Here is a 27,184-nt window from a genome sequence, read left to right on the forward strand (position 1 = left end):
TCCGAACGTGTCAATTTGAGTGTATGCACATTAATATTAAATGCTACGATAACTAGTTGAAATAAAAAGACATGAGGAGCCCAGGAAGTTGAGCTGCTTATATTTAGCTTGCATTATGTGATTCATTAAAGAGGAGAGGTTAGTGCTAAATCATGCACTATTCCTTTAGCTTCACTCCTACTCAATAGTCCCATAAAATAATCTCCAAACTCCATTCAATTCAGGTCCTCATCATTCTGTTGCATCAGCAGTGCTGAGCCTTCTCCATTTCACCTATATTTGCTTTTCCTCTTCTCTTCTCTAGAGTGCCTATCTTCCTTTTTCAATGGGGACGTCGAGGCCCCCGAGAGGAAAGGTATCCCTGTCGATCATTACCATCATAATTTGTGCCTTGGCCTTTGTTGCGCTCTTGTACACTCAAAGAATTAGTTCTTTGTCTTCCAGTGCCATTTTCAGGTTTAAACCCTGTGCTGCTAAAAGAATTGCTGCTAAGAAGTCTGTCATAGGTATATTATTACATACGACTACCAGTTTTCGAGATTTTGGCATCAGAAAATTGATAGTGATCTTGATGATCGTTTGTTCGATTTGTCTGTTTGACAGATAACAGAAATGTGGGTGCACTAGATGATGCAGCAGATGATCGGTTTGTCTTTGATCCGGAGGAGTGCTCCCTTGTTCATGGAAAATGGGTGTTTAATCGTTCCATTACCCCTTTGTATACAGACAGGAGTTGCCCGTATCTGGACAGGCAGGTTTCTTGTGTTAAGAATGGAAAGCTGGACACTGACTACCTGCACTGGGAATGGAGGCCCGACGATTGCATATTGCCTAGGTCAGTTAATTAGTTCATTGTTCAAAAGCTGTCATCAAATGAATTGTGCACTATTCTCTGTACTAACTAGTTGTTGAAGTTTCTTGAGTTATGACTTACTTTCTGCAATGATTTTCTAGTCCAGGTTTGATCCTAAAAAGGCACTGCAAAGACTTCAAGGGAAGAGGCTAATGTTTGTAGGGGATTCACTGCAAAGAGGACAATGGCAATCCTTTGTCTGCCTCGTTGAGTCTGTAATACCACAAGGACAGAAATCCATGAAACGAGGCCGTGCACATAGTGTCTTCAAAGCCAAGGTCCATTTACGTCACTGTTGCTTAAAGTATTGAGTGTACCAACTTTTATTGCTGCAAACTCACAAACTTACTTTTTTTTTTTTCTCTTAATTCTTTAGGAACACAATGCCACAATTGAGTTCTACTGGGCTCCGTTCCTAGTCGAGTCCAATTCCGATCTTCATATAATAGCAGACCCAAAGAAGAGAATTCTGAAAGTTGATTCAGTTGCCAAGCATGCCAAACACTGGATAGGGGTGGATATCCTTGTCTTCAATACTTACGTTTGGTGGATGAGTGGGCTAAAGATCAAGTCACTGTAAATACATCTTTCTGTTGATTTGTCTACTAAGTAACTACATTAAGCACTTGAAGAAGTCACACATTTCTAATAAACTGCAGATGGGGTTCATTTGCAAATGGAGATGAAGGATATGAAGAGCTGGACGCGCCTGTTTCTTACACTATAGGACTCAAAACATGGGCAAATTGGGTGGATTCTAACGTTAATCCCAACAAAACACGAGTGTTCTTCACTACAATGTCTCCTACACACCAGAGGTCAGTTTCTTAATTCCCTAAAGTCCATAAACATCTATGTCAAGATTCTGACCTGATCTTAAAAGGTGACGAATGAGTATTTGTTCTGATCTTTATGCCTTAATCTTTTTCATGTTCAGAAGCGCAGATTGGGGCAATGAGAAAGGGATAAAATGCTTCAATGAAACGAAGCCAATCACCAAGAAACGACACTGGGGGAGCGGCTCAGACAAGCGGATGATGGGCGTGGTGGCCGGTGTCGTGGAAAGAATGAAGGTCCCTGTGACGTTGATAAACATCACTCAACTATCAGAATACAGAATTGATGCTCACTCGTCGATCTACACAGAGTTGGGTGGCAAACTGCTGACGGACGAACAAAAGGCCGATCCATTGCACTACGCAGATTGCATACACTGGTGTTTGCCAGGAGTTCCTGATACCTGGAATAGAATACTTTATGCACATTTGTTGTAGCAGAAAAATCAAAAGAAAACTGAATGATTGTTAATGCCTTTCCTATGTATCACTTGAGCAACAAGATGTCAATGATGCATGGTTTTGTCATATATGTTTCCTGCTTTGTCCTCCGTTTACATTTAAATTTTTGTATAGCGATTGTGTAGTTAATACAATAAAGAAGTACATTTCTAAGTTGTGATTCATGTTCCTTTCTCTTGAGGGCTCGTTTGGTATGAAAGAATTGAGTGTAAAAACATGTTCATTTTCAACTTGTTTCTACTGCCTATTGATTCTCAGAGAAAATCTTTGTACAAGATACTACTGCAGCAGTCAATTCCATCAAAAGGAAAATGCATTTCAAGGGAAACTCTGTATTTTGCTGCTAGTAAGCCCCAGTATGATAATCTCTTTTCTGTTACTCGAACCTTGCTACTTTATAAAAATAAATTTGAGCTATAATGGTAATAAATGTTAGTCAGCTCCACCAACAAAACAATACTTTTTTTTTTTTATAGTTAACTATCATCATTATATATAAAAAATTATGATAAATACCAATTAATTGTGGTTGCACAGTGATTATTAGCCGATGTTTCTATAAATATGATTGAAACATTAATTACTATTAAAAATCATGATAGGTATTTTGACTGTGAATATCAACATGACAAATATTATTTAACAGTGACCATAAAAGTTTCCGCGATAATTTTGTTTGATTGTAGTCATAAAAGTGTTCGCTTTGATTGTTGTAAATAATATTAATTAAAATTCATTTTTTTTTTGTAGAGCATATTTACTTGGAGATACTTATTATTATTTGATTGCCTACTAAATAATTTAGTTTGTTTATTATGCGGACCAGTTGGGAGTTAGGACCAACTTCAGAAAGCCCAATCCTTTATGGAAAAAATTGGCCCACCTCATTCCATTAATAAATGGCCCAGTTTAGGTCCAAGTAGTTTCCACTCCAGAGCCCAAATGTGTATGGACAAAACCGGCCCACCAGCCCACCCCATTCAATTGAGAGAGTTCCCCGTTTCTGGAAACACGAAATACAACATACGTCAAGCGTCGACCTCAACTCGGTCTGCCGCCATCGAAGAATCCAGAACTAGGGTTTTGGTCGCTTTTCAGGTAAAAGAAATCGGATCTCAATACAATATTTTCCTCTTTATTTATCCTTGTTGAGTGTAACCTTTCATTTCTTCCTTTGTTTGAAGAATGGCCGGAGGTGGAAATTTCATTCACAGAGTGATATCTTATGTGGCTAATGAGCTTATTGTGAATGGACTTGCGAACAGGTAATTTGATTTTGAGTTAATGGTTTCCATTGCTGTTTATGTCGATCTTTTCCCTTTGTAATTATATTTCTTCATAACAATGAATCTGAAGCTGCTAATCGATGCGGTATGTTGAATTGCGTGTATGCGGCGGGGGTGGGGGGGAGTTGCCGATGATGACTTTCGTAGGCTTGTAATGATTGCGGATATGATCCCGCTATCTTTTTGTAAATTTTATCGGTCTGAGGCTTGTCCTATAATTCATTCGTTTCTTTCACTATTAGTATGTCGCTGTAAGCGTCTGTTTCCTATTGCCTGAAGCTTGACTTTTCTTTTTTTTGTTCAGTTATGCTATTGTTGTAATAGCTGTAATTTACCTGATTAATTTTGTCTGTGGTTTTCGTGGACTGTGCGCGCATTTATTTATTTTCTGTGTTCTATTGAATACGTTGGAGAAGAAACCTTAGACTTTGACAGTAAAAAGACTGGCCCATTCTTGGTCTTGTTCAAATATGTTTGTATTCTGCTTTTGTAATTATAGGATGACTTTGTAGACTTGTAATGATGTCGGATGGACGCAGTATTTACAATAGCAACCTCATTGTCTGAGGTTTGCATGCTCTGTTTTCAAGCTTTATATGAAATCTATAAATCAGAAAAACTAGTTGGAGTCAGCAGGGTTTGTGTATATTTATTTTTGTGTCTTCTGGAGCTACTGTAGTATGTCACTGTGGACTGTGAAATGCTCTTTCCTTTATAGCATTAGAGGGCTGGGATTATTCCTCCCTTGATTTGATCCTCAATCCTTCCATTTGTCAGTTTTGTTGTTTTCAATTTGAGGTTAGGTGGAATATGTTCCTCTTTGTTCATATATGTATGAACACTGTTGAAACTGTAATTCCGTGGATAGAGATATAATTTGATTATGGTACTGGGAAATTTTGATGCGTCTTCCTAAGTCCAAGTTTATTATACTGTTTCCTTGCTGAGCACATGATGCTTCCTATGCAATACTATTACTTCAATCCTTATGGAGTAAATGATATGATGAAGAATGTAATATTTCTAAATTGAGCAATAGATACTGACTTGAGTGCGCTACCGAGTTAATCCAAGCAATGCCATAAATTCAAGAGATCAAAAGATTCCTCTTCCTCCATCTTTTACTCTTATTTTAACTTGTCAAATTTTGGAGATAATATGTACACATAGCAGTTTCTGTCTTTTTGGCTGGCTAAAGTGTTCTGTGTGTTATAGATGATTACTTCATTTTGCATGCTATAGTTCTCTTTTTACCATATAGAGACTACCACCAGAAAATAGAGAATGAGTGGTAGTTGAATACTGATCTTTTCTTCTATTGGTATTATCTTATGAGCGAATAATTAATTGTTTTGATATATGATATTTGACATTGCCGCAGTCCTAGATTCCAGAGGTTTGCTGTGAGGACATCAAAGAAGATGGAGGAATTTTCTGATATTGGTATTTGCATGTTTTCATGTTAATTGTGTGCTTTTGATTCCATCATTTGGTTATCCTGTTGATGCCTTATTGTCAAATTCATGTTCATGCTTAATGCAGCTGCTCAGAAGAAGAAAGAACTAGCTGAGCAAATGAAGGATGTGTCTAAGAATTTTGAGGTTGGTTTTTGGAATATCACAGAGTTGTTATCTGCATGTCCGCTATGTTTTGGTTCATTTGGCAAATTTTTAATTAAGGCACCGTTACATGTTTGCAGTCATTTAAGAACCAGTGATGCTAGTTGCTGATTTACTGGCATGGGAGTAGTTGTACAGTACTATGCTTGATACGGACGATAGCTGAAGCTCTGCTGAATTTGCTTGGAAGATGGGTGTTGGATTGAAATTTTGTACTCAACAATAATGTGGTGCCCAATTATGTAGCTCAACAATAATGTAATTAACAGAGAGAGTTGCCAGCCACTTAATTTGGTGGCTGGGGTGTAATGATTGCTAATGTCGTGAATAGACCTTCTGACTGTCTCTTATCTTCGGTCCTCGGTTCTTCCTGTTCTATTGTCATTCCTTGTTCTTTCTGTTCAGAATCTGAGCTTTACCTGCAAAAGTTAAATTTATGATATATCTCTCAAGTTCATAATCATTCGAGGAATGCAATCACATAAGATATAAGCACCTCCAGAATGTATGGTGTCTGGATGAGCGTTCAGACAACCAAATAGAGTGTGAAGCAGCAAACTAAGCTATGTAGCTCGGTTGCTAGTTAGCTTCGATTTTGTCTTGTTCGTTGAAGATGGGAGTACACTCTTGTTTCAATTTCCTCTTCAGCGTGGCATATAGTCTCTAAAAGGAGTCTTGGTTGATTCCTAACTTCTCAAATGTTTAATTTAGGATTCTCGTTGTTGATAGACTTTCCTTTTTGTATTTGTGTATGTTTTTATGTATTAATCAAACAATCAACTATTTATTGGAGATTTCATATAATTCGATTTTCAATTAAACAAGATAAAGATATTTCCGGTAATGTAGTGTTATAATATTCAATACGCAATTCAATAATATTATTAAATCATTCAACGCTCACTAGTTGCTCGTACTCTAACAATTATAACTGGACGCGTCATCTTATTTTTTTAATTCCTGGATTTCTGTATGCGGGTATAATTTGATTGAGTTTGCTCCGATTCAGAGTACATCTGATCTCACGACATAACCCCCTCCAACATTAGGGTTTTAGAGAACGGAATCCAAAACCTCAGAAAGAAGAAATTTCACAATCGACGATGGCTTCTACGTTCCTGCGAAACTTACGCCTGTGTCATATTTACTATTCCTTCAATTCTCAATTGAATTCCTCTAAATTTCGCAGTCTTCCTGCAAAAATACTCGGGAGTTCAACACTTACTTCAATGTCGCCGGAAATTGTCGTCGACGATCAATACAGATTGTTGCGTGCTTTTTCGATGAATCATCGTTTTTTTTGCTCCAATGCCACTAGTCCTAGCGTCAAGCCAGCGTCAAGCTCAAATGTAGACGCCGCGCCGTCTAGTGTGTCGGGGGAGGGTAATTCCGGAAGTAGGAATGGAGGGGATAATTCCGGTGGATCAGAGGGTGCTTCTCAGCAAGGGAAGCCTGTCCGAGGAGGGGTAATTTTTTTCCTTTTTTTAATAGCTTTATTTCAATTATTCATGCATCTATTAGCTTGTGAAATTTATATAAAGCTAAAAGAATAGCTTTTCCGATTAAGTTATGTATTGATTTTTTGACAAAAAGACAATTTCTCCTTTTTGGTGGTAGCCTGTTTCATGGATGAGTTTCTTTTTGCTTCTTTGCACCGGAGGTGGATTGGTGTTCTACTACGACAGGGAAAAGAAGCGGCATATTGAAGGTTAGATAACTATGGTGAGTTGTGTGTCATGTATATATATATATATATATTGTAATAATTAATGCTATGGATGTCTGAGAACCAGATTCCATAGCTCCACATATTATTGTCTTCTCCATCCGTTCACTTCTGAGTAAACTAAAGCAGTTGTTTGAAGTGGAAGAATAGGTCGCATCTGCTTTCTTTGTTGTTTATAGTATGAGAACACATAATATCGCTAAATATACTTTGCTAGTTTAATTACACTTTTCTAGGCTTTTATTCAAAGAAATGACAAAAATCAAAATTGGCACATTCTTGTTAACCTTTTGGAACTAGTCAATACATGCTTCCTCTGATTAATCTCAAGGAGAAAATAATTATTTTATGTCATACCTTTCTCTTATTCCCGGTTTCTCTCCTTTTTTTTTTTTGTATGTCTACAGTTTACAGGTGTAGTTTGTGATATGTGATTGGTATTGAAGCTTTTTGTTTACTGTGATATGCATCACGTTCTGCAGGGATAAATAATGCTTCAAATGCAGTAAGACAGGGACCTTCTGTTGGAAAGGCAGCTATTGGAGGTCCATTTAACCTCATTGACCATAATGGGAAATCCGTGACGGATAAGGACTTTTTGGGAAAATGGAATTTAATCTATTTTGGATTCACCCACTGCCCTGATATATGCCCGGACGAGCTACAAAAGCTTGCATCAGCAATTGATAAAATAAGTGAGTTAACTGAGTAAAGCTTTATCTGGTTAACAACTACTTTCCTTTTTCTTCTTTTCTTTCCATCCCCTGGTTGTGATGGTTAGGTGGTAATTATCATTTAGGGTGGACTTTGTTCTGTACTCCTGTAGTTCGTTCTTGTATTGTCATCATTGCTATTTTTATGTAGCATACTAATTTCCTTACTTTCTACAATTTCAGAAGAAAATTCTGGATTGGAAGTAGTGCCAGTCTTCATTTCAGTTGATCCAGAAAGAGATACAGTTGAACAAGTTCGTGAATATGTCAAAGGTAAATTGTGACATGAGATCAAGTGAAATATTATCATGCCAACTGAACTAACTGTAATTGCATTTGACTGTGCAGAATTCCACCCAAAGTTAATTGGCCTCACTGGTTCCCCTGATGAAATCAAGAATGCAGCACGTGCTTATCGTGTATACTATATGAAGACAGAAGAAGAAGGTTCAGACTATCTTGTCGATCACTCTATAGTCATGTACGTATAATCCTTCATGACTTGACTGATGCCAAGATTAATAAGAGTGTAGTCCCAACTCATAACTTCTTGCTATCTTACTTACTAGTGTTGTGTGACTGACTGTTATATGCCAAGGGTCTCTGATTTGGTTTGATTTTCAGTGACATAAAAATCTTTCGAGTTTCTTACAACTTCTCTTGACCAAAGAGGCATTCAAAGATTTTAAGTTTGTCATTTCCGCATTGTCTGCTTTTTCAATAATAGTTAATGTCAAGAGGTTTATAAGGATGATTTTATAGACACCTGTTATTCTCCATGGTATAGATAAATAAGCTGTGTGAAACATGAGTAATTCTGTATATTTTAGGTAGAGTATTGAGATCTAGTATGGAATTTGCACCTTGGGATATCCAGGTATGGGGAATTCAAGATGGTAGGTGAAGCGAATAAATGGCGATGGCTGTCAGTTTTTTGCGGATATTTGAAATGAGGCATCATCATTTCCTGGCATTGTATTGTCTATCATCGTAATTTCACATGAATTATCATGTGGGATGAAAAAGTATTATTTCACTAACCATAAAATTGCAGGTACTTGATGGATCCAAATATGCAATTTGTGAAGTTCTTTGGGAAGAATGTTGATGCTACTTCACTTGCAGATGGAGTAATTCAGGAGATAAAGCAGCACAAAAAACTCAAAGCATAGAGGCGTGTTGCATTTTTCTTCTCCAAAAACTTCAAATTCTCAAGTTTTAAGCCAGAATTTTGGACTAAGATGTTTTTTCAGCAAGTAACAATTTTTATGTTGTAGCATATGCTGTCTAGCAAAGCACAACAAGAGTCGAGCAATATATCCTTAAGTTGAACGTCTGTTGCTTAGCGTCTGCATCTTGAATGCCAATTGAAGCCTCAGCCAAAACCGCAGTTTTGGTCAACAGGGCAAGTAATGATCTGCTTGAGAATGCAAATAGTTTGAAGCTCTTACAAATTCTTCAGTTTTTATCTGATGATGGGAAGTCCAGTTTGAGTTTAGCTTGGGTGCGTATTCAACACTAACAATTCAAGACATGTATTGATTACTCTCTGTTTCTACATTTTAGATGTGCTAAAGTGATAATTCTTTCTCACGGGCACTTACAGTTGTGCTCATAATCTGGCACCTATGGCAAGAAAGGCAGTTGCTAGCTAGTTGAGTGAGAGATGACGGATTGCATGACAAAAATGTAATTGTGGTGAGATAAATTCATGTTACCCGAATGATTCCCATATACTTCTCATTTTGAAAATAAAAATCATGTGCCAATCATTTAACAACTTGATGTATTTGACACCAAATAAAGTATCTATAGAATTCTATTGTTATTACTGAATACCAAAACTAGTACAGTTTCAGTTATGAAATATTAACCAAACATCCATGTCTTTGCATCAAGGAAAATAGAAACAAGTAATCCAAGTTAGAAACCATGATAACAGAGCATTAATACATAAGTTGAAAGAACGTGCCATAAGAAACGAAGATACATTTAGCTTATCACAATTGTACTTATATTACATTCTCCTCCGCCGGGTCTTTCATCTTCATACTTTTCAAACAAGTGAATGTTTGCACACCACAGAACTAAACGTAAATAATCAACTCAAAGAACTGTTCTTCATATGCAAGATCAACCACGAAAATATTAAGGATGCCGCTGTTTATTAATTACTTTGTCACCCTAATTCCCTTTCGAACAGGTGACCAGCAATGTAAATAAACAGTCATTCAACTGTTTTTTCTTTCGTTTCTTGGCAGGCATAAGGTAACCGAGTCCTATAAAGCACTACATGCTATAAACTTAGGGTAACTGGTTGAAACGTTGTGGCAGACATGACTGAACTATATATTACATCAAAATGAACAGTATACCGTGGAAAGAAGGTAAACTTCTGCTGCAGCTGCAGGTTGTATTGGGATCTAGATACCCCCTTGTCTGGCAATCAGACAACCAAACCATATTCTTTGTTGATGGATAATCCAAATCCTTCATTTTCATCACATATCTTTGCCAAAATCACCTAATATAACAGCTGTTCTGATGTCAGGCAGTGCCTATTGGCAAGTAATAATACAGGTTGTCTGTTCCTGCACCACCAGCGAGAAGCATTTATTATGACAACTCACAGTGAGGTTAAACATGTAACGATTCAAAGTTGGGTTGAATAGATATCGGGAAGTAAAACAACATAACCCCTAAGCTTAATTTTGACAGCTTCAGACTCCTGATGATTTTATGATTGTTAAATAAGCCATTCTTGGATGAGTTCCAATGAACCCTCAGCAGAAAATGAGCTTGAGTACCTTAACATTTGTGAAATAGATTTTGTGAGTTAGTAACCCAAACTTGAGCTCAGTTCTAAAAGTAATGAATCCCACAACTTTACAAGCTTCCTTTGACAAGTTAAGAGACCAATCTAGCAATCAGCAGTACACCGAAATTCAAGCAGGTTAATTCATTTCTCAATCCTGATGTAATCAATCTAAGATGCATGGCAATTACCCTGGAGGTGAAGCAGGCGCTAATACACAGGTCTGCAGATTAGCCAAGTGGATCATGGGTCAATGAACTTGGGGAAGTTAGCTTTGCCCAGATAGACTTGCTGCAGTTCCTCTCTCCATATCTACAGCATTGGTATATAGATGGTTTGTGAAATTTGTTTCAGAAGGAAAGTAGTGCATGGCTAACTGAAGAAAGCACATACCATGTCACGAAATTCGAGCCTTATATGAGGTACATTTGTCTTGTGAATGTCATTTCCATCTGGTCCGCGCTTGTAGTACCCCTTGCCAATCCAATGGGACTGCAATGAAATTAATGGCCAGATCAATCAGGAACCTGCTCAAATAGTAAGACGCAACGAGACTATGCAATGATAGTATAGCTTGAAAGAGGTGGACCAATTTTTCATCTTTTATATACTTGCACTAAGATAATAAACAAGATTTAGCTCATCCATTGGAAATTTATCAGCTTGATTACAAAGATTCACCCCAGCAGAGAGTACCAACTTAATCAAAGTAATGTATACTTTTTAAGCCCTGTCTTATTAAGTACACATTCAGACATTGACATTACTAGATAGCTTAAATGGTACTTAAACCAAATGCAGTTATTAAGATCAAAACTCAAGCTTAATTCAGTTCAGTGTTGATTTAAACATCAAACTAGAGATCTGGGCACAGGCGTGATTTTGGAAGAGACTTTGCGACAATCCCAGGTCTCGGGGAGGCACTGAATATAGCTTTTGTGTATGCTGGTGTAGCTTTTCCAAGAATCATTGAATAGTTCTCTCAGTCTATTCTCCTTCCTATCATATAAATTGGAACAAGCATCTACACATAATTAAAATCAGTGCTGAGTGACAATTGACTTTGAGGCAATATCCACTCCAGATCTGATAAAAACTCAATATCAAGCTGTTTCTTTTGTGACAAGCCAATACAGATCATAGCCCTTGATAATTCTCAGAAATACCGCATACCTTTAAAGCATGTGAAAAACCAGACTGATAGACTGAGTTACGAGCAATCTCACATAAATCGCAGGAACTTAACTTCCATACCTGTCATGAAAAAGGGAGTACCGTATCCGTAGTTTTAATTGTTTAACTACTCAAAGTGGAGAAAAAAACAGATTATGCACACTTACTGAAGCAGCTATACTGTATTCTTCGACCAGTGGCTCTTTTGTTAAGTGAATTTGTAATGGATCATCAGTTGAGAGAGATACATTGAGGCCCCGAAGAAAAAACATAGGAAAAGGATTACGATGGTAGTCTAAGAATAAAGAGTTGTTGCTCAAAGGAGACATAGCAAGGCCAATCTGAATCCACAAGCCAGTTTAAGACATTAGACATTATAGTATAAACAGGCAAATAGCATATTTCAACTTTTTTCCACTTGCCTGGGCTAGGTAGTATAAATATTGAAGAACAGGAGATTTTCTAAGATTGATCCCGTGTGCGATATTGTGAGCCGTGAGAAACGTTGCCGCAAGATGGTCAATGTCACCAGCCTGATCATGTCACAAAAACTTATGAATGTATGTTATTTCTAAAGGCAGCAACATAATAAATTAATTGACTTAAATGTTCACCTCTCCAGAATGGGGCCGGAACTTAATGGTCGTCATACCTTTGGACTCACGAAGCTGAAAGCATACAATTGGAAACTTAAAAGTTAAATTTTTAAAGTAGAAGAAATAACTAAAGAGTGCAAGATCTAATTAAGTAGATCCTGAACGCATGTAACTTTAGTTAAAGAAGTTTGTCAACCTGTGGCAAGCAACAAAGATTTTCTTCTCATTATAAACATTATTATAAGAAGCTCTCATTTTGGTATAATCATGTCCTGTTCAGGACATGTCAAGTTGATGGTACCATGCCATATAAAAACAAGGATTCATTAAGATTTGGCAACCCTATTTTGCAGTTTTGGTTGACAACAAAATACAGGAAACTCCACCTCAAGAGAATACCAAAATGCAAGCCCATGCCACAAGTACATCACTTCCCAGATTACTGCGACCATGGCATTATGCCCACATCATGAATAAAGACTCGGGATTGAGTAAAAAAATTTCCGCAAAAAATTGACTATCCCAAATGGTTTTGCTCTCTCTCTCTTCAGAAGGACAAAAATGAAACTATCACAACAGGCAGATAACAAACTGTCTAAAGAGGTCTGGCCCAACCATTTTGTTCCAGAAAGACTTTTAAGCACCCATAAGTGATAGAATTATGAGGTGCACACCTTGTTTAATGTATAAAGGTTAGCATAGCAATAGTATGCATAGTAGGAAAATGCAGGATTAAATATATTGGTCCATTGAGCCGGTGTAGGCATGTGTTTTGTTGGCCGTCGTTCAGGCTTGCTTTCGTCATCCACAAGATCCAGTCCAACAACCTATTAAGACCAAACATAATAGTAGTTAAAACAAGTCCAAGTTGAGACAGCCTACGAAAATGACACTGCATTTACAATCAAAGGTTCAATTTTAACAGTGTCATGAAACTAAGAAAAAAGTTTAACATCGTTCTCAGCCATTTAATTTACATGATTACAATACAGCCATCTAGAAATGGCCCAACAATAATTAAAAGAGCATTAAAACAAGTCACTTAAGAACAAACTGAGCAAATGACTCTTCTTCCTCATATAGAGAAAAACTCAATAATCATCAGATCAAAAGAAATTCCATTTTTAGACTACTCTAAGTCATCCAGATTAGTTGAATAATCATAATAATTGTTAATCATCAAAATGTTGCTTCAGACCCTCATAGATAGCCTTTATGGATTGCATCAAATGTTTTTTAAGAGGGGGGTTGACGAACCTGCTTTAAGAAAACATGCAACTGTGGATGTGAATCAGGATCGACAGTAACCTCAAATAAAGGCAGAAAGATGTTATCAAGGATGTTCTGAAATGAGGTCACAATTCCCATCTCCTTGTACACATTGTAGAGTCTTGGAAGCTAGATGATAGAATTTCAAAACGAGAATAAGATCATCCACATTTCTGAGAAATTAAAGAAATCAAACTGTTGCCGTAGAAATACAAAACAAAATGTAACAAGTATGATCCCTTTGCAATTATGCTATTTCCAATACTGGATGAACCCTTGACGATAAAGTTTTAGAACATGAGTACTACTATCATGCCAAATTCGACCTATTGCACTTCATTCATTTGAGGACTAAGATTCTTGTGTCTAGCTTCTTAAGATACTAAATACCTAGTGTAACTGTATTAATTTCTCAGGCTCCCGACCACGTAATCTAAGATGTCCAAATGTAGAAATAACTTGATCACGCAAGCTATTAACACCAAGGATGGACAAAATTAAGTACTATTCTTACATAGATCGCCTTAGGCACAAGAAATTCATCACATATCATTGAAGATACAATCTTCAAATCATATGGAACATGGCAGCGGACACCACCTTTTCTGATATCTTCAGTACTTGCATCTCCTCATAAAGTATAACAGCAAGAATAGACTGTCTGATGATTAATTAAATCGAGTCCCGATATCAAAATGTAGGAAAAGATGGTAAACTTAGGGCAGATTTATTTTCAGTTGACTGGGATACTCCCAAAAGTGCTGTAAGTTTGGTTCTTTGACGCTTGTATGGTGAGACCTTCACTCAAAATTTATAATTCTTCCAAGATGCATACAGCAATTTTCATGCAATTTCTTGGTGCCTTGATGTCCAACAGGATAAAATTGAACAACTACTTGTTATTTAAAAGAACGCAATATTCATCAGTGGTTACTAAATGAGAATTTCTGCTACACTAAATGTATGAGAAATTTGGTAGTTTTTTACCTGAATCAGCCATACGACATTCTCACTGTACAAGTCATTATTTACTATCCAACTCGCCAGTTGGTCCCACTCACTCATCTTTCTACCATATATCGATATTCGATATTCAGCCATCTGTACAAGAGAAACAGTCTCAGAAATATAGAAGATTCAAGCAGAAGAACATACATAGCAAAGTTTAACAAGCATGTTCTGGGCAGCATATATCACAATGCAATTGTAATACAGACACTATAGGTTTCACCTGAATATACCTACAACAGTATCATGATAAGAGGAGAACACAAGCTCAAGAAATATTCTAGAAATTACTTCTTCATCACCAGTGTCTCATTAACAGTGTTGGAGTATAAATAGAATCATCATCACGAAAAGAAAAAAACAGATGCAGAAAGCTTGTACTTCAATCATTTAAAAATAAAGCATTGTCACATGTAATATTAGTAATAACATGTCAATGGCAAATGAAGAACTCGTGGCCAGAAGTAACTGTAAATAGAGCTACTACCTCCATGTCACCACATAAAAGGCACATCAACTTAATGTCTTAATCTGATCTCCTCCCAATCACAAATCCAGTACACGAATATGATGCATTCTGTCTTACAGATTTAGTGTACAATAAATAAATTCAGCAACAGGTTATTGGACACTAACTTGATATTTACTTGCAGCCAGATCTGAAAACACTTGCTTAGTCAATTCGGCAAGGAAACGACCTGTGGAAGCATGAAAAGTTAAACTAGGAGCAGAAAATATGTTAGCAGATTAACCAAACCTGCTGTAAGTATAAACCAGAATAGGAAGCACCATGAAGTGATCTAATGAAAACTTTAGAAAACAGATATAACTGATTGTGTCTCAATAATTGCTGAGGTGTAATTCACTATAGATCAACTTGCAAATCAAAACATCTTTAGGTATAACTCTGGGTGTTCTGCCTGAAAGATGAAAAGAACATAATGTACCCTGTATGAGATTATCCTGCTTCAGGAAGATCTCTCTCAATCTACTCTGGCCACAGGGATTATACTTCAAATTAAATTTGTCAAAGCGATGAAAGGTGCTTTTATCAGCATGAACATCTAATAGGTCGACATTCAGATCATACCTGTGAATGATTTCCAAATACATCAGTTCAGTACAAAATATATAGCAATACAATTATGGGGAGAATGGTGGAAAATAATTACTATAATGGCCAAGGGGATCAACTAAGCCAGAGGGAAAAAAAATCAATTTTTTGTGATCCTTTTCCCCTAAGCACTATCGTTAAAGGCTGTAATTTTACCCAGTTAAATCCAAGCTCTCAAACACTTCCTTCAAGGTCAGATATGTCCCATCTCTGAATATAACAACCTGAAAAGGAGCAAAGGAATCCTTGTTAATTACATCAGAATTCGGCATATAATCTACAAGTATTCCATCAGTCGTTTTCAAGATATCGGACCTGCGTCTTCCCACCCCCTCACCCTCCTTATAAACTCAAGTTAAGCGAACTAGTTCACAGGAAAATATGAGTGAAACATAAAAGGCAAATGGAAAGATCAAACAAATGAAAAGCATTACCTCGTCCGGTTCCTTCCGCAACTTCGATTTTATAAACCTTAAGAGATGTTTCTGATTCATGCAAGCTGAATGATGTACATGTGTGTCGACTTTCCTAACATTATAAAAATCTCTATGTGGCGCACTTTTCTGAGCCAGGAACTCCCTGTCCGCATTAAGCATCAGATGAAGGTTGAATTTCTGGGGCCCGTACACATCAAGAGAACTTAGATGAATTAGAAATTCAAAATGAAAAAATCATAATACATAATTCACATTCAGAAAGATGCATTAACCTGTTCGAGAAGAACTAGCCTATGGTGGCATAGAGTTCGAATATTCCCAGCTGCTATAACCTTAAGGATATGATGCAGGTCAGTGAAAAAAGTTGTAGCATCAGCTACAGGAAAAAGTTTCTCTTTTGCTGGGGAAAGAGAAAGAACTACTATTAGAAAGACGGAAAACACATTTTGGAAGTATACTAAATAATGGAGGATTGAATTAAATCAATATTTTTGCATCTTACAATCTTTGTTTGCATAGACATGAACAACTCCATCTTCCATCTGAAAGTAGTGCTGCAAGTATTTGTATTTATTTCATCAGAACACTGACAGTAAGCAGTATAGTTCAATGATTCAAGATAAATAATGAAAGAACGATTTTGGACAGACAAGATCGAGCACAAAAAGGAAGAGATAGATATATTAATTTACTGAATGACGCTTACATCTGATTTACCCTCAGGAAAATGATCAAATGGATTTTGGATCGGCTTTGGAGTACTAGGATCAGAGATAATTTCCTTTTCCCATGGAGCAACAGCTTCTCTAAAAATATAACTTTTCCTCATTTCAAGGCAATCTTGCAGCGCAAGGTAGACCTCCACTTCATCCGGAGATGGTATCTCTAACAGCAATCACATGGAAAAAAGTCAAAACCAGAAATCCCGTGGGGCAACACAGTATGTTAGCTTTACAGCTTCCCGCAACACGAAAAGTGATATGCATGCTTTAATTTTTGGAAGAAGTAGAAAACAAAGCTCTCAAATATTTGGGCAAACTATCATCAAACGCAGAGTTGCTAATCAGTAACATAACCACGTAATAATGCTATTCTTTTATTTTTTTGGGTAAGACATAACCGCGCATCATGACATCACCTTTATAACAAAGGCCATCCCTTACACATTGTAGAAAATCTATACTGTCAATATATCAACATTCTTGACATACAATGACTACGAAAAACACAACCACCAAAACTGGAGAAAAATAGAGCAAATAAAACTGTTCAGATGAAAACATTAAGTCAGAAATAACTCAGGCCATGTAGGCTACTCTAGAATGTGAAAGGCTACAAAGTATTATCTTCGTTCAACAGCTGGATGTTTTCCCTTCAAGAAATATCTATGTACACTCAGGGGCATGCCTGGGACCCAGCCAACTGTAAAGATCAAAAAGGGCAATGAGGAGAATACCAGTTGGGGAAATTCTCAATCGTACAAAAGTCTCTTGCTCCGGTTCTTTCCTTAAAATATCTGCGGCTACAGGATCAGGCTGAACACCATGCAGGTCACCAGATGCACTATGCGAGCGAATCATGCTTGATGCAGCCATGGGAATTGTTTCACCAGTTGCATTAATATGGTCAGGGACATCCTGTAACATGTTGCCACTCAGGGTTCATCTAGAAATCCAACTAAATATAGGACCTTTTCAGAAGATTGTGGAAAAAATGTTCAGATAATAGATGACACTCTATGCAAGTTTTCATGTTTATGCAGGCGAGTGAGAGAGAGAGCAACAGAGAGAAGATGAACCTGACTAGGCGTTTGAACTTATTAACCCTACTCACCGCATTGCCATTAGTTTGAAGATATGTAGCATCTAGCTTAGAACTATCTGTCATATTATCTTCATCATCTGAACCTTCTAGACTTTCAAATGCACTTGCACTAGCAACAGGTGATTTAGGAGAGGTGGGCCGAAGATTTCCAGCCCTGGTTGCTGCGTTCACATTACCAGATTTTCCTGAAACATGAGATGTTTCCAATGTTAAGCTTAATCATAGCTGACCATCAACTTCAAAATGAAAAGAATAACATAAGAAGGAACAGTATATCTGCAGCCCAAATTGGCAATAGAGCGCCACGAACAAAAATGCTAGCTTTGCAGAATTGCATAACCATTGGCAATAGAATGGTTTTCTCTTCTCCAGTCAATTTTTTCTTCCTCGTTCAGTTGCAAAATCCAGCAATGAGACCAAGTAAGAAATCAATACCAACTACAATGACCTGATGCGAGGACAGGTAGAAAATATTAACCCTATTTGTCACAATGAGTACTGATGGCATGCCATAAGTGAAGTCATTACCCTTTTTCTTGCAGATGTAGGAGGTCCCTTGGGATGGGAGCAGTTTCATTTAGGCACATCTTACTTTAGACAAATATTTCAACTTTTCAAAAAGAAGAACCATGGCCACTGGAAAATGCATTTTAACTGTCTAAGAACTACCTGTAATAACCGTTAATTAAAGATTCAATCCTACTCCAAAAATTAATAACAATTTGAACATGCATACAATACCAAAGATTTAGCAATCTCAGATAGCAGAGATGAAAAGCATGTAACGCTGTGTTATGGACATAATAGGTAAAAGAAAATTATTTATGAATGTCACAATTTAGTGGGGATGATTTATTTTCCAATATATAGTGTACAAAGAATTTCTAGTAATAAAAACAAAGGTTAAGACTTCATATCTAGTTAATAAATCTTCAGTCAATATTAAAATTTTCGCCTTCATAACCAGAAAAGGAACAAGTTGATATTCTCATGGCCATAGAATACAGCTGGAAACACGGAGAATGCTGGATGATGGTCGATGATCAGATGACTTGAGCTAAATAAAATATATATCAATAAACTGGACAACGCCATAACAGCTTAACGTACAACTAACTAAACAATCCAATGCATCATAACCCAACATATGATTATAATCCACCTAGGCGAACAGGATTCCGGCGTAGCCAACAAACAGTGAAGTATCAGCAAGCCAATACTCATCATTCGTCCGCCACTAACTCACTAGAGTGACCCAGATATTGACTTACTCCACGAAAAGAAAGCTTTTTGCAATTTCCAGCCAAGTTTCGGATTAGAATCCTTCAATTACAGATACACATGATGCGCAAACTCAAATAAATTTCAGTTAGGATTTATCATTCCGGCGAAAGGTCCGGCATTTGCATACCTTGAGGAAGGGTGTGAAGCCTTGGCAGCCCTGGCGGAATAGTATCCACATGCAGAGGACCATTCCTCTTCTCCTCCGCCTCGCCGCCGCCGGAAAACGTGGTCACATCCGGCAAGGACGCAGAACCGCGGCGGTAATATCCGCCGTTGCTCTTCCTCCGTCTCCTCGAGTTGTAGTGTCTAAGGTGGTCCACCGCGTCGGCGCCGTCCTCCGCGGCCGCTACATCGTGTCTATCCCTCTCTACGGCCTTGGCAAACTCGAGCAACTGGTTTAGGGTTTTCCTGTGCATATAGTAGGCCGAAACGGCCACAAAGGAGGCGCCAAAGAGTGCCGCCATTGCAAGATGCAGGGAATAAGCGTCCATTGTCACTGTAGAAGTAGATAATATACGGAAAACAGTACGTATGCGTAACTGTATTTATACGGAAGCTTATAAAGGAGGAATTGAAAAACCCTACTAGTGAAGACAGTAGTGGAGAAAGGTGTTGGTGTTTTTTGGTGAGGAGAGAAAGGTGAGGAAAGGGGAGAGCTGACGGTATTTATAGGAAGGGGAGAGAGAGGAGAGAAGAGAAGCGGAAGAAGAGAATCAGAAAATAGCACATTAATATTCGTTTAGGAATATATATATTATTTCTTTTGCTTTGGCTTTTCTCTCCCTTTTTCCTATTCAAATTATAAAATCATAATATAATTTAATTAACAAAAATGAGATGATTTTGAGAGTGATAATTTGGTATTTGTTGATGGGGAGTGAGATTTCCCTATCCTTAATTAGATTTTGGCAAATTTTATAATTGGTCTGGTGTTGCGTGGTTGGGCCCCAAACCTTTTATCTTGGGTAGGGCCTTTCGTTATCACTTTGATGGCTGAGTTTTTTTCTTCAAGATTGCATGCCTAATTTAATGAGTGGTAAAAGTTGAAGTTTTCATGCACTAATTTTTGTTTGTTATACTATTATGTTATTCACATGAATTATTGTTTTATATAGTTGTTATTAGTTATATTTTGAAGGATTATTTGATTTAATATTTATCACTATATAATTATTAGTGTACTTTTGCGTAAGAAGGCGATTATAAATTTGATAGTAATAAATATCAAAGATTTTCAATATGTAAGTAAAATTTTAGAATATATATTTGGTTATGATTAGATTGAAGAATTTTGGGTTAGGAAGGATGGAGCATGATCCGTACAAGACTGCTTCGTGGTTTTACCAATATGGACCATCGGGTCATTATCGTTATCCATTTGAATGTTAAATGTGCTGAGAAGAGATGAGAATTTTGCCAATATTATTTTGTAGGTAAGTGCAGAGACTATTTTTGTTTCCCATCTGAACAAAACAAAATACGACAAGACCAAAAGGAGAATTGATGCATGCAACTAAATAAATATGAATGATCACTAGTGAAATTTATTAATTACTTACCTTTGTAACTGATCAAATATGATTTATATATTACCACAACATAGTCAAAGGGAGAGAGAAATTGAAAAACTTGATATCATTAAAAGGTGGAGATGGGAGAGAAGAGATTGTTGGATAATGGGCAATATTAGTTTATTCTTAAAAATATCATGAATTATGGGAAGACAGCTGTGGGTACTATAATATGAGCTCGCAACCCTAAGTTTTTGGTTTTTACACCTTTTTTTACTTTGCTCATATGTAACTCTTCCAGTTCCACCTTTTGTTAGGGAAATACATATGCTTAATAAAAAGATATCTGCCGTTGGGATTGGGATTCTCTTTTGTCTTTATTCCATTAGTACCACAGTATATAGCAAGAATAACACGTGTATTGTTTGGAGCATAAGTGGAATGACTAATGATGGTGATGTTGAGTAGTGGGGATAATATTTGCAAGCATGAAATACGTTTGCCAATTCTTTCAGCTTCATCATATGTTGTTAACATGAGTTGTGGTCGGCACGTTTTCCGTGATGTGGTCTCCTTCCTGCATCCCTTGTGCTTCTGAGAAAGGAAAAATTTTAATTTTTACAATGCTCAATTGAGTACATAATACATAGATGGTCCGTTGTTAACGTATCTGATTTAGAAAATTGCGGCAGGATCTCAAAAACTAATTAAATTATGTTTTTAAAAAATATGCACATACATAGAATGCCACATTTACTGATCAGTAATTAAGTAGCATAACAGAATTATGAACAACAACGTTAACGTGGTCTTGAATATTCCGATTCTCTTTTGATAGATGTAGTTTGGGGTGGGATTGCGAATAATTAAATCAACGCACCGGAGACTTTAAGAAAACCTATAAAGAGCTTTTGCGCCGTTGCATTGCAATCAGGAGAGGAGTAGAATATTGCGTTGTGTATCCATATATATATATGGAAATTGTGTGCAAGTGAAGAGGGGTACTAGCAGTTAACTAAGATGTAGCTATCAAGCTCTAATTAATGACCAACATCGCTATTCTAGCTGGAAGAAAGAACAGTTAAAGATTTCCAAATGGAACATCCATAATTATGTTAGTTGGCCAAATGGTTTGTGGCATCTTCTAATAAAACTTTGGCAGATGATTCTTGGCCAAGCTCAACTTAACGGGAAAAATTCGCACAACTTTTCCGGATTCTCCTGGCAATTGTATTGATTTGAGAGGAAACAGATTTCGGAATCCGATTCCTTTGATTGAGCAACGGAATTTTGTGCAACCTTGAGATATACAAGTTTAGATGACGCTGTCCTCATCACTTAAAACGATACTGGCGGAAAGCCTCGCACGAGTTCATGGCGTGGCAACATGAGCATCATTTCATACCCTTGCGACAGCACGCCGCCGGCTATAAATGTACTCAATTCTTCATGGGCCTTATAGCTATAGGCACATCTCCCCGAAAGCTTTGAGCTCACCCACTCACACTATTTTGGATTTACAAATGTTCAACAAAACTTGGTACAAATATTTTGGAAAAGTTGCACCAACTTTTAATTGCATCCCAAATTAAAATGTGAGTATTTCAAATTAAAGTAATCAAGCATACACTCCCCTCAATAGCAGTACTAACTATTACACACCACCTACAACAAACTAGGAGTTACAAAAACAACCATATCAAACATTTGCTCGTTAATTAGGAATATCACACGACACATTATAACATGACTTGGGACGAACTTGATATACATATATAACATAGATACCATGTGTGTGAAGGGGGGGGGGGGAGGATCATGATTCTAACTATATATGACTATTTCCTTCAGATCGTTCATCTGGAAGTTCTGAACTTGGATTCATCTATCTCAATTCCTTCCTCGGCAGCACGCTCTCCGCCGGACTTGTCCATAGTGCTCAGCCCACCTTTCCGGCCCATCTCCTGATACCCTTCTCTTCCCAGCTGCTCCTTCCGAGTCTGCCCGCCCCGGCTCCCTATCTCCTGGTACCCTTCCGTCCCTAGCTGTTCCCTCCGAGTCTGCCCTCCTCGGCTTCTCCCTGCATGAATGCGTATAGTTCCATTCATCAATATAAAGGATAAACAGACATATATAAATATGTGTATATATATACCTTCAGCGAGGTGCTCCTGGGCTTCGAGGCTCTTGCCACCAGTGCCGCCCGGGACCACCGTCTCTCCTTGCCTGGCCCTGGCGTCCAGTTCAGCTCGTTCCTGTTCTGATGCCATGATTTTTAATATCGGAGACGATTCACTGTAGATCTTACACACAGACAACTGCTAAGCAAAGAGCCACAGCGGAAGTCTGCTGTATATATTACTGCATGCAGGTACGAACCTGAACGCCTGAGGAGAAATGCATAAAGCAGCAGAATTTGGAAAGGATGACACGTGCAAGTGAGGTGCAGACGCGGCTTAATACTAGAAAAGAAGCGAGTTTATGCCGACACGAAGTTGCTTACTCAGGCTCAGGGTGCGCACGCAGAGGACACGAGGATGGTTCATTTCGTTTTGTATTTTGTACATAGCCGAAATGCTCACTAAAAGCGTAATTTTCAGTTCTAAATTTTATTATTTTTAATATGTAAAACTTAATATATAATTTTATTTTCAATAATATAAATAATATAGTACATTAATGAAACATATATATTAAAATTAAATAAAAAAATTTAATAAAATAATCGAAAAGAAGGGTTCCATGGCTTCAACTGTTATTCGACTATTTTTACAAGAAATTTTAATCGTGTACACTGTTAAATAATTAGTATAGATTAAAAGATAAAATAAAATTGAAGATCCGGGCAGCCGCAAATATTAGTTTTAGCCCCTCCTGCGACACCATTGGGCTTGACCTAAACACGTTACGTGGTCCTGGGCTGACTCGGCCTAATCCGAACAATGGGGCCGGAGTTCAATGCGTTGGAGTAGGTGTAACCGTGTAAGCGATCAAACTTGAGTGAGCCTACTCGACTTCATCCAACCGGCTTGACTCCCGTATTTAAAATCTTATTATTTGCATACTACCATCAAGCCATATGGCAAGCAGAATGGTGAAAGAGTCAGACGCTCAAATATGTGATTTACCAAGTCATTCTTGGACCTGGCCGTCCTGTCGGGCCAGGTTTTTCCAAAATCTCATCCCCTTAACCTCTTCACCAATGACCATCTGCAACCTCTGCGTTATATTAATAATATCTCCACGACTTGAATTAGTAATCAATGTAGACATTACCTGTAGAATACATATGCGGGTCTTATTTGTTTTCTTCAGGTCAATATTTATTACCTTGTGTTTGCCCTGCTTCCTGCAAAAACCCAACCATGCATATCGAAATGCTTCATCAAACAGCAGTATTCTTGCTTCTCTTACACCTTTCACTAGCATTAGCTGATCATCCTCCTCCCACTTCCACCACTGTTTCCGCCGGCCCCCATCGAAAGTCTATCACTGAAGCTGCCAACACCGCAAAACCCGGCTGCCAAACCAAGTGTGGAAACTTAACAGTCCCATACCCTTTTGGCATCGGACTCAACTCCGGCTGCTCTATTGGCCCCTGGTTCGATGTTAAATGCGACAATTCCTCCTCCCCGCCCAAACCTTTCATAGCCACCGGAAACCTGGAAATCGTCGACATATCAGACGATCAAGTGAGAATCAAGAACTGGGTTGCAGCCAGATGCTACACGGAAACCGGCAACATCACCCGACAGAACATCATAGCCATCAACTTCACCTCCACCCCTTACAGCTTCTCCGACTCCAACAGGTTCACGGTGGTGGGCTGCGATGATCTGGCGGTGATTGTCGGCTCCAGTGGCAGAAACTTCACCAGCGGCTGTTTGTCACTTTGTTCACAGAGCAGTGATATAATCGACGGATTTTGCACGGGAATCGGGTGCTGCCAGGTTCCCATGCCCAAGGGGCTCAAGACTTTCAGCTCCGCGCTTGCTAGCCTCAACAATCATACCATGATCCACAGTTTTGATCCTTGTGGCTATGCATTTATCGGGGACCAGGAGAGGTTTCAGTTTCGTACATCGGATCTTCAGGACACAGATTTTCAGAATCGAACGATTCAGAATGTTCCTATAGTGATTGATTGGGCAATAGGAAATGGTACTTGTGATGAGGCGAAGAAATCTGCTGATTTTGCTTGTAGAGAGAATAGTGTTTGTATTGGTTCAGATACGGGCCTTGGAGGATACAGGTGCAATTGCTCGGAGGGGTACGAAGGCAATCCGTATTTAAGTCCAGGCTGCACAGGTAATTAACTTTGACTGAGTATACCGATTGGTTAACAAGAAAAACAGGAGATAATCTTCTAGTTTATGTGCTTTTGGCAGATGTCAACGAATGTGAGAGTAATCCATGTAATGAACACGGAATTTGCACTAATACTCCTGGTAGCTATAGCTGCTCTTGTGGTGATGGATACAGTGGTGATGGCAGAAAAGATGGTCGGGGTTGCATTGCTGTGAACTCCCAGTTCCCAGTAATAAAATTTTCCATAGGTAATTTATTCTCCATTCCTCTTTCTTTCTAATACTAAGATATATGATTCTTAAGTAATCGCATCAGAAAAGGTTGATTCTTGTCTTCTTTTTGCTAACTATTTGTGTGAAATAGGAGTTAGCAACTTTACACTACAGAAATGATCATTTAACTCATTCTTAGAGCTGCACATGAAGGTCGTATATATCTCACTTCTGACATATCTAGCTTAATATCTTATGCTGTAACAAGTTCTCTATCTTTGAAATCTTTTACTGATGGACTCTATATTTGAATTTTTAGGTTTCAGTGTTGGCTTACTTTCTATATTCATTGGTGTCACATGGCTATATTTCGGTGTCAAGAAGAGGAAACTCGCCAGAATGAGAGAAAAGTTCTTCCAACAAAATGGTGGACTCCTTTTAAAGCAGCAATCTCCGTTTACCGAGGGTGGAGCAGAGTCGGCTAAGATCTTCTCTGCCCAAGAGCTTGAGAAGGCCACCAATAATTACGCTGAAGACCGCATTCTTGGAAGGGGTGGCTACGGCACAGTTTACAAAGGAATTTTACCTGACCAGCGTGTAGTTGCCATTAAGAAGTCGAGAATAATGGACCAGAGCCAGATCGAGCAATTCATAAATGAAGTGATTATTCTTACTCAAGTTAATCACCGAAATGTAGTGAAACTTTTGGGGTGTTGTCTGGAGAGTGAAGTTCCTTTACTCGTATATGAATTCATCTCAAATGGAACTCTCTTTCACCACATCCACAACAGCAGTCAAATGAGCTGGTTCGCTTGGAAAGATCGATTAAGAATTGCTGCCGAAGCTGCCGGTGCACTAGCCTATCTCCATTCCGCAGCTTCTATGCCTATCATTCACAGAGACGTCAAGTCGAGCAACATATTGCTAGATGATTCATATACAGCAAAAATATCAGATTTCGGGGCATCTAGATTAGTCCCGTTGGATCAAACTCAGGTGACAACACTTGTTCAGGGGACATTAGGCTATTTGGACCCGGAGTATTTCCACACGAGCCAATTAACTGAGAAAAGCGACGTCTACAGCTTTGGAGTAGTTCTTGCTGAACTTATGACGGGAAAGAAACCTCTGGCACCAACCAAATCCGAAGAAGAGAGGAATTTGGCCACGTGCTTTATAATGTCCATGAAAGAAAACAGATTATTTCAAATTGTGGAGCCTAGAATTCTAAGGGAAGGCAGTTTGGAGCAGTTGCAAGCTGTTGGTGAGCTTGTGAAGAGATGCCTCAACTTAAGAGGTGAAGAGAGGCCGACAATGAAAGAAGTGGCAATGGAGCTAGAAGGGCTAAGAAGAAACACAAAACATCCTTGGACTCAACAAGAAAATACTGAAGAAAATGAGGCCCTCTTAGGTGAGCAATCAGATCTCTATGCAATCAATATAGGTCCAGAATCCAGTACTGGGATTTATCAAATCCGAGATAGTCATATGATTAATCCCCGTTGATTGTTTGTTGCTACAAAAACAAAGATTCTTTTATGTACAAATACTCATTATTATGTCCACTCCTCCTTTCTCTTTGAATACAGAATTACATAGTTGTCTTCTGCTTATCATTCATTCATTGAACTACATATAAAGCAGTACACCTTCATGCTTTTGCCTCTGATATTTTGCTCTAGTTAATTTTTAGAAATTTTATTTCGAATCGAGTTTGGCCACAATCAATTATACAAGAAGTGTAGTACACTTTTTATGTAATTAGTATATTGTTTAATAATAATAATAAGTATATGATAAATATATTTATTATATAATTAATTTGATTTAATCATATTTAATTTGGATAAATATTTTAGATTAAACTTTTCTTCATTTTCTCCCAAGAAAGTTTCCCAAGTCCAGGCCAATAAAATTCAAAATTCAAATGTGAGGAGGCGTCGTCATATTGGACCGAAAATCTTGTGAAAAGACTGCGTCACAAATCAATTGCACTTTTTACCACCCTCTCAAGGATGACTAGTGATTGAGGGCCACAGGGTGTAAAGTCCTTAGTCAACTCAACTTATGGATAGTTGGTTTGGGTTCTGAGTTTACAAGTACAAGGGTGAAACGTGTCTAATTCATCATTATGTTGT

At 37.9% G+C, this 27,184-nt stretch overlaps 6 protein-coding genes across 6 annotated transcripts; 4 read left to right on the forward strand and 2 right to left on the reverse strand.

The window, feature by feature from the left end:
• The first annotated feature begins 141 nt into the window (after positions 1-141).
• Positions 142-2,315, forward strand: LOC105161531 (protein trichome birefringence-like 3). Its single transcript, XM_011079241.3, has 6 exons — positions 142-506; positions 604-835; positions 960-1,131; positions 1,230-1,429; positions 1,513-1,671; positions 1,791-2,315. Exons 1-6 carry the CDS (start codon positions 326-328, stop codon positions 2,125-2,127), a joined length of 1,281 nt encoding a protein of 426 aa, XP_011077543.1. The 5' UTR covers positions 142-325; the 3' UTR covers positions 2,128-2,315.
• A 784-nt stretch (positions 2,316-3,099) lies between these two features.
• On the forward strand, positions 3,100-5,406 carry LOC105161530 (UvrABC system C protein). The gene is made up of 5 exons (XM_011079239.3): positions 3,100-3,249; positions 3,336-3,416; positions 4,819-4,880; positions 4,980-5,038; positions 5,137-5,406. The coding sequence occupies exons 2-5, from the start codon at positions 3,337-3,339 to the stop codon at positions 5,152-5,154; spliced, it is 219 nt and encodes a 72-aa protein (XP_011077541.1). The 5' UTR covers positions 3,100-3,249; position 3,336; the 3' UTR covers positions 5,155-5,406.
• A 586-nt stretch (positions 5,407-5,992) lies between these two features.
• HCC1 (electron transport SCO1/SenC family protein) lies at positions 5,993-9,113 on the forward strand. Its single transcript, XM_011079238.3, has 6 exons — positions 5,993-6,522; positions 6,674-6,764; positions 7,265-7,477; positions 7,679-7,768; positions 7,844-7,976; positions 8,550-9,113. The coding sequence occupies exons 1-6, from the start codon at positions 6,160-6,162 to the stop codon at positions 8,665-8,667; spliced, it is 1,008 nt and encodes a 335-aa protein (XP_011077540.1). The 5' UTR covers positions 5,993-6,159; the 3' UTR covers positions 8,668-9,113.
• Positions 9,114-9,469: 356 nt separating this feature from the next.
• On the reverse strand, positions 9,470-19,715 carry LOC105161528 (AMP deaminase). Its single transcript, XM_011079236.3, has 20 exons — positions 19,143-19,715; positions 17,741-17,916; positions 17,364-17,544; positions 16,614-16,792; positions 16,410-16,461; positions 16,180-16,307; positions 15,905-16,084; positions 15,627-15,694; positions 15,304-15,446; positions 14,993-15,054; positions 14,336-14,449; positions 13,337-13,477; positions 12,754-12,906; positions 12,098-12,151; positions 11,906-12,016; positions 11,651-11,824; positions 11,484-11,564; positions 10,704-10,802; positions 10,502-10,622; positions 9,470-10,086 (listed from the first exon to the last, which is right to left on the reverse strand). Exons 1-19 carry the CDS (start codon positions 19,504-19,506, stop codon positions 10,554-10,556), a joined length of 2,529 nt encoding a protein of 842 aa, XP_011077538.1. The 5' UTR covers positions 19,507-19,715; the 3' UTR covers positions 9,470-10,086; positions 10,502-10,553.
• Positions 19,716-22,096: 2,381 nt separating this feature from the next.
• EM1 (Stress induced protein) lies at positions 22,097-22,950 on the reverse strand. Its single transcript, XM_011079235.3, has 2 exons — positions 22,682-22,950; positions 22,097-22,606 (listed from the first exon to the last, which is right to left on the reverse strand). The coding sequence occupies exons 1-2, from the start codon at positions 22,794-22,796 to the stop codon at positions 22,383-22,385; spliced, it is 339 nt and encodes a 112-aa protein (XP_011077537.2). The 5' UTR covers positions 22,797-22,950; the 3' UTR covers positions 22,097-22,382.
• A 374-nt stretch (positions 22,951-23,324) lies between these two features.
• On the forward strand, positions 23,325-26,659 carry LOC105161526 (wall-associated receptor kinase 2). Its single transcript, XM_011079234.3, has 3 exons — positions 23,325-24,834; positions 24,915-25,082; positions 25,366-26,659. The coding sequence occupies exons 1-3, from the start codon at positions 23,892-23,894 to the stop codon at positions 26,550-26,552; spliced, it is 2,298 nt and encodes a 765-aa protein (XP_011077536.1). The 5' UTR covers positions 23,325-23,891; the 3' UTR covers positions 26,553-26,659.
• The last annotated feature ends 525 nt before the right edge of the window (positions 26,660-27,184 follow it).

Source organism: Sesamum indicum, linkage group LG5 (genome assembly GCF_026168435.1).
Source record: "Sesamum indicum cultivar Baizhima isolate 11 linkage group LG5, ASM2616843v1, whole genome shotgun sequence".
NCBI classification, from domain to species: domain Eukaryota; kingdom Viridiplantae; phylum Streptophyta; class Magnoliopsida; order Lamiales; family Pedaliaceae; genus Sesamum; species Sesamum indicum.

What these genes read in the sequence shown, in the direction of transcription:
- HCC1 (XM_011079238.3), top strand. Translation starts at nt 6,160, where the DNA reads ATGGCTTCTACGTTCCTGCGAAACTTACGCCTGTGTCATATTTACTAT. An exon ending in GGAAGCCTGTCCGAGGAGGG is followed by an intron (nt 6,523 to 6,673) that starts GTAATTTTTTTC and finishes TTTTGGTGGTAG; the next exon opens with CCTGTTTCATGGATGAGTTT. An exon ending in GTCGATCACTCTATAGTCAT is followed by an intron (nt 7,977 to 8,549) that starts GTACGTATAATC and finishes ATAAAATTGCAG; the next exon opens with GTACTTGATGGATCCAAATA.
- LOC105161531 (XM_011079241.3), top strand. Translation starts at nt 326, where the DNA reads ATGGGGACGTCGAGGCCCCCGAGAGGAAAGGTATCCCTGTCGATCATT. An exon ending in ATAGTGTCTTCAAAGCCAAG is followed by an intron (nt 1,132 to 1,229) that starts GTCCATTTACGT and finishes TTAATTCTTTAG; the next exon opens with GAACACAATGCCACAATTGA. An exon ending in ATGTCTCCTACACACCAGAG is followed by an intron (nt 1,672 to 1,790) that starts GTCAGTTTCTTA and finishes TTTCATGTTCAG; the next exon opens with AAGCGCAGATTGGGGCAATG.
- LOC105161526 (XM_011079234.3), top strand. Translation starts at nt 23,892, where the DNA reads ATGCATATCGAAATGCTTCATCAAACAGCAGTATTCTTGCTTCTCTTA. An exon ending in TTTAAGTCCAGGCTGCACAG is followed by an intron (nt 24,835 to 24,914) that starts GTAATTAACTTT and finishes TGCTTTTGGCAG; the next exon opens with ATGTCAACGAATGTGAGAGT. An exon ending in AGTAATAAAATTTTCCATAG is followed by an intron (nt 25,083 to 25,365) that starts GTAATTTATTCT and finishes TTGAATTTTTAG; the next exon opens with GTTTCAGTGTTGGCTTACTT.
- LOC105161528 (XM_011079236.3), bottom strand. Translation starts at nt 19,506, where the DNA reads ATGGACGCTTATTCCCTGCATCTTGCAATGGCGGCACTCTTTGGCGCC. An exon ending in ATTGAGAATTTCCCCAACTG is followed by an intron (nt 16,793 to 17,363) that starts GTATTCTCCTCA and finishes GATTGCTGTTAG; the next exon opens with AGATACCATCTCCGGATGAA. An exon ending in TTCCTGAGGGTAAATCAGAT is followed by an intron (nt 16,462 to 16,613) that starts GTAAGCGTCATT and finishes AAATACTTGCAG; the next exon opens with CACTACTTTCAGATGGAAGA.
- EM1 (XM_011079235.3), bottom strand. Translation starts at nt 22,796, where the DNA reads ATGGCATCAGAACAGGAACGAGCTGAACTGGACGCCAGGGCCAGGCAA. An exon ending in CCAGGAGCACCTCGCTGAAG is followed by an intron (nt 22,607 to 22,681) that starts GTATATATATAC and finishes GCATTCATGCAG; the next exon opens with GGAGAAGCCGAGGAGGGCAG.
- LOC105161530 (XM_011079239.3), top strand. Translation starts at nt 3,337, where the DNA reads ATGGCCGGAGGTGGAAATTTCATTCACAGAGTGATATCTTATGTGGCT. An exon ending in GTGAATGGACTTGCGAACAG is followed by an intron (nt 3,417 to 4,818) that starts GTAATTTGATTT and finishes ACATTGCCGCAG; the next exon opens with TCCTAGATTCCAGAGGTTTG. An exon ending in GGAGGAATTTTCTGATATTG is followed by an intron (nt 4,881 to 4,979) that starts GTATTTGCATGT and finishes TGCTTAATGCAG; the next exon opens with CTGCTCAGAAGAAGAAAGAA.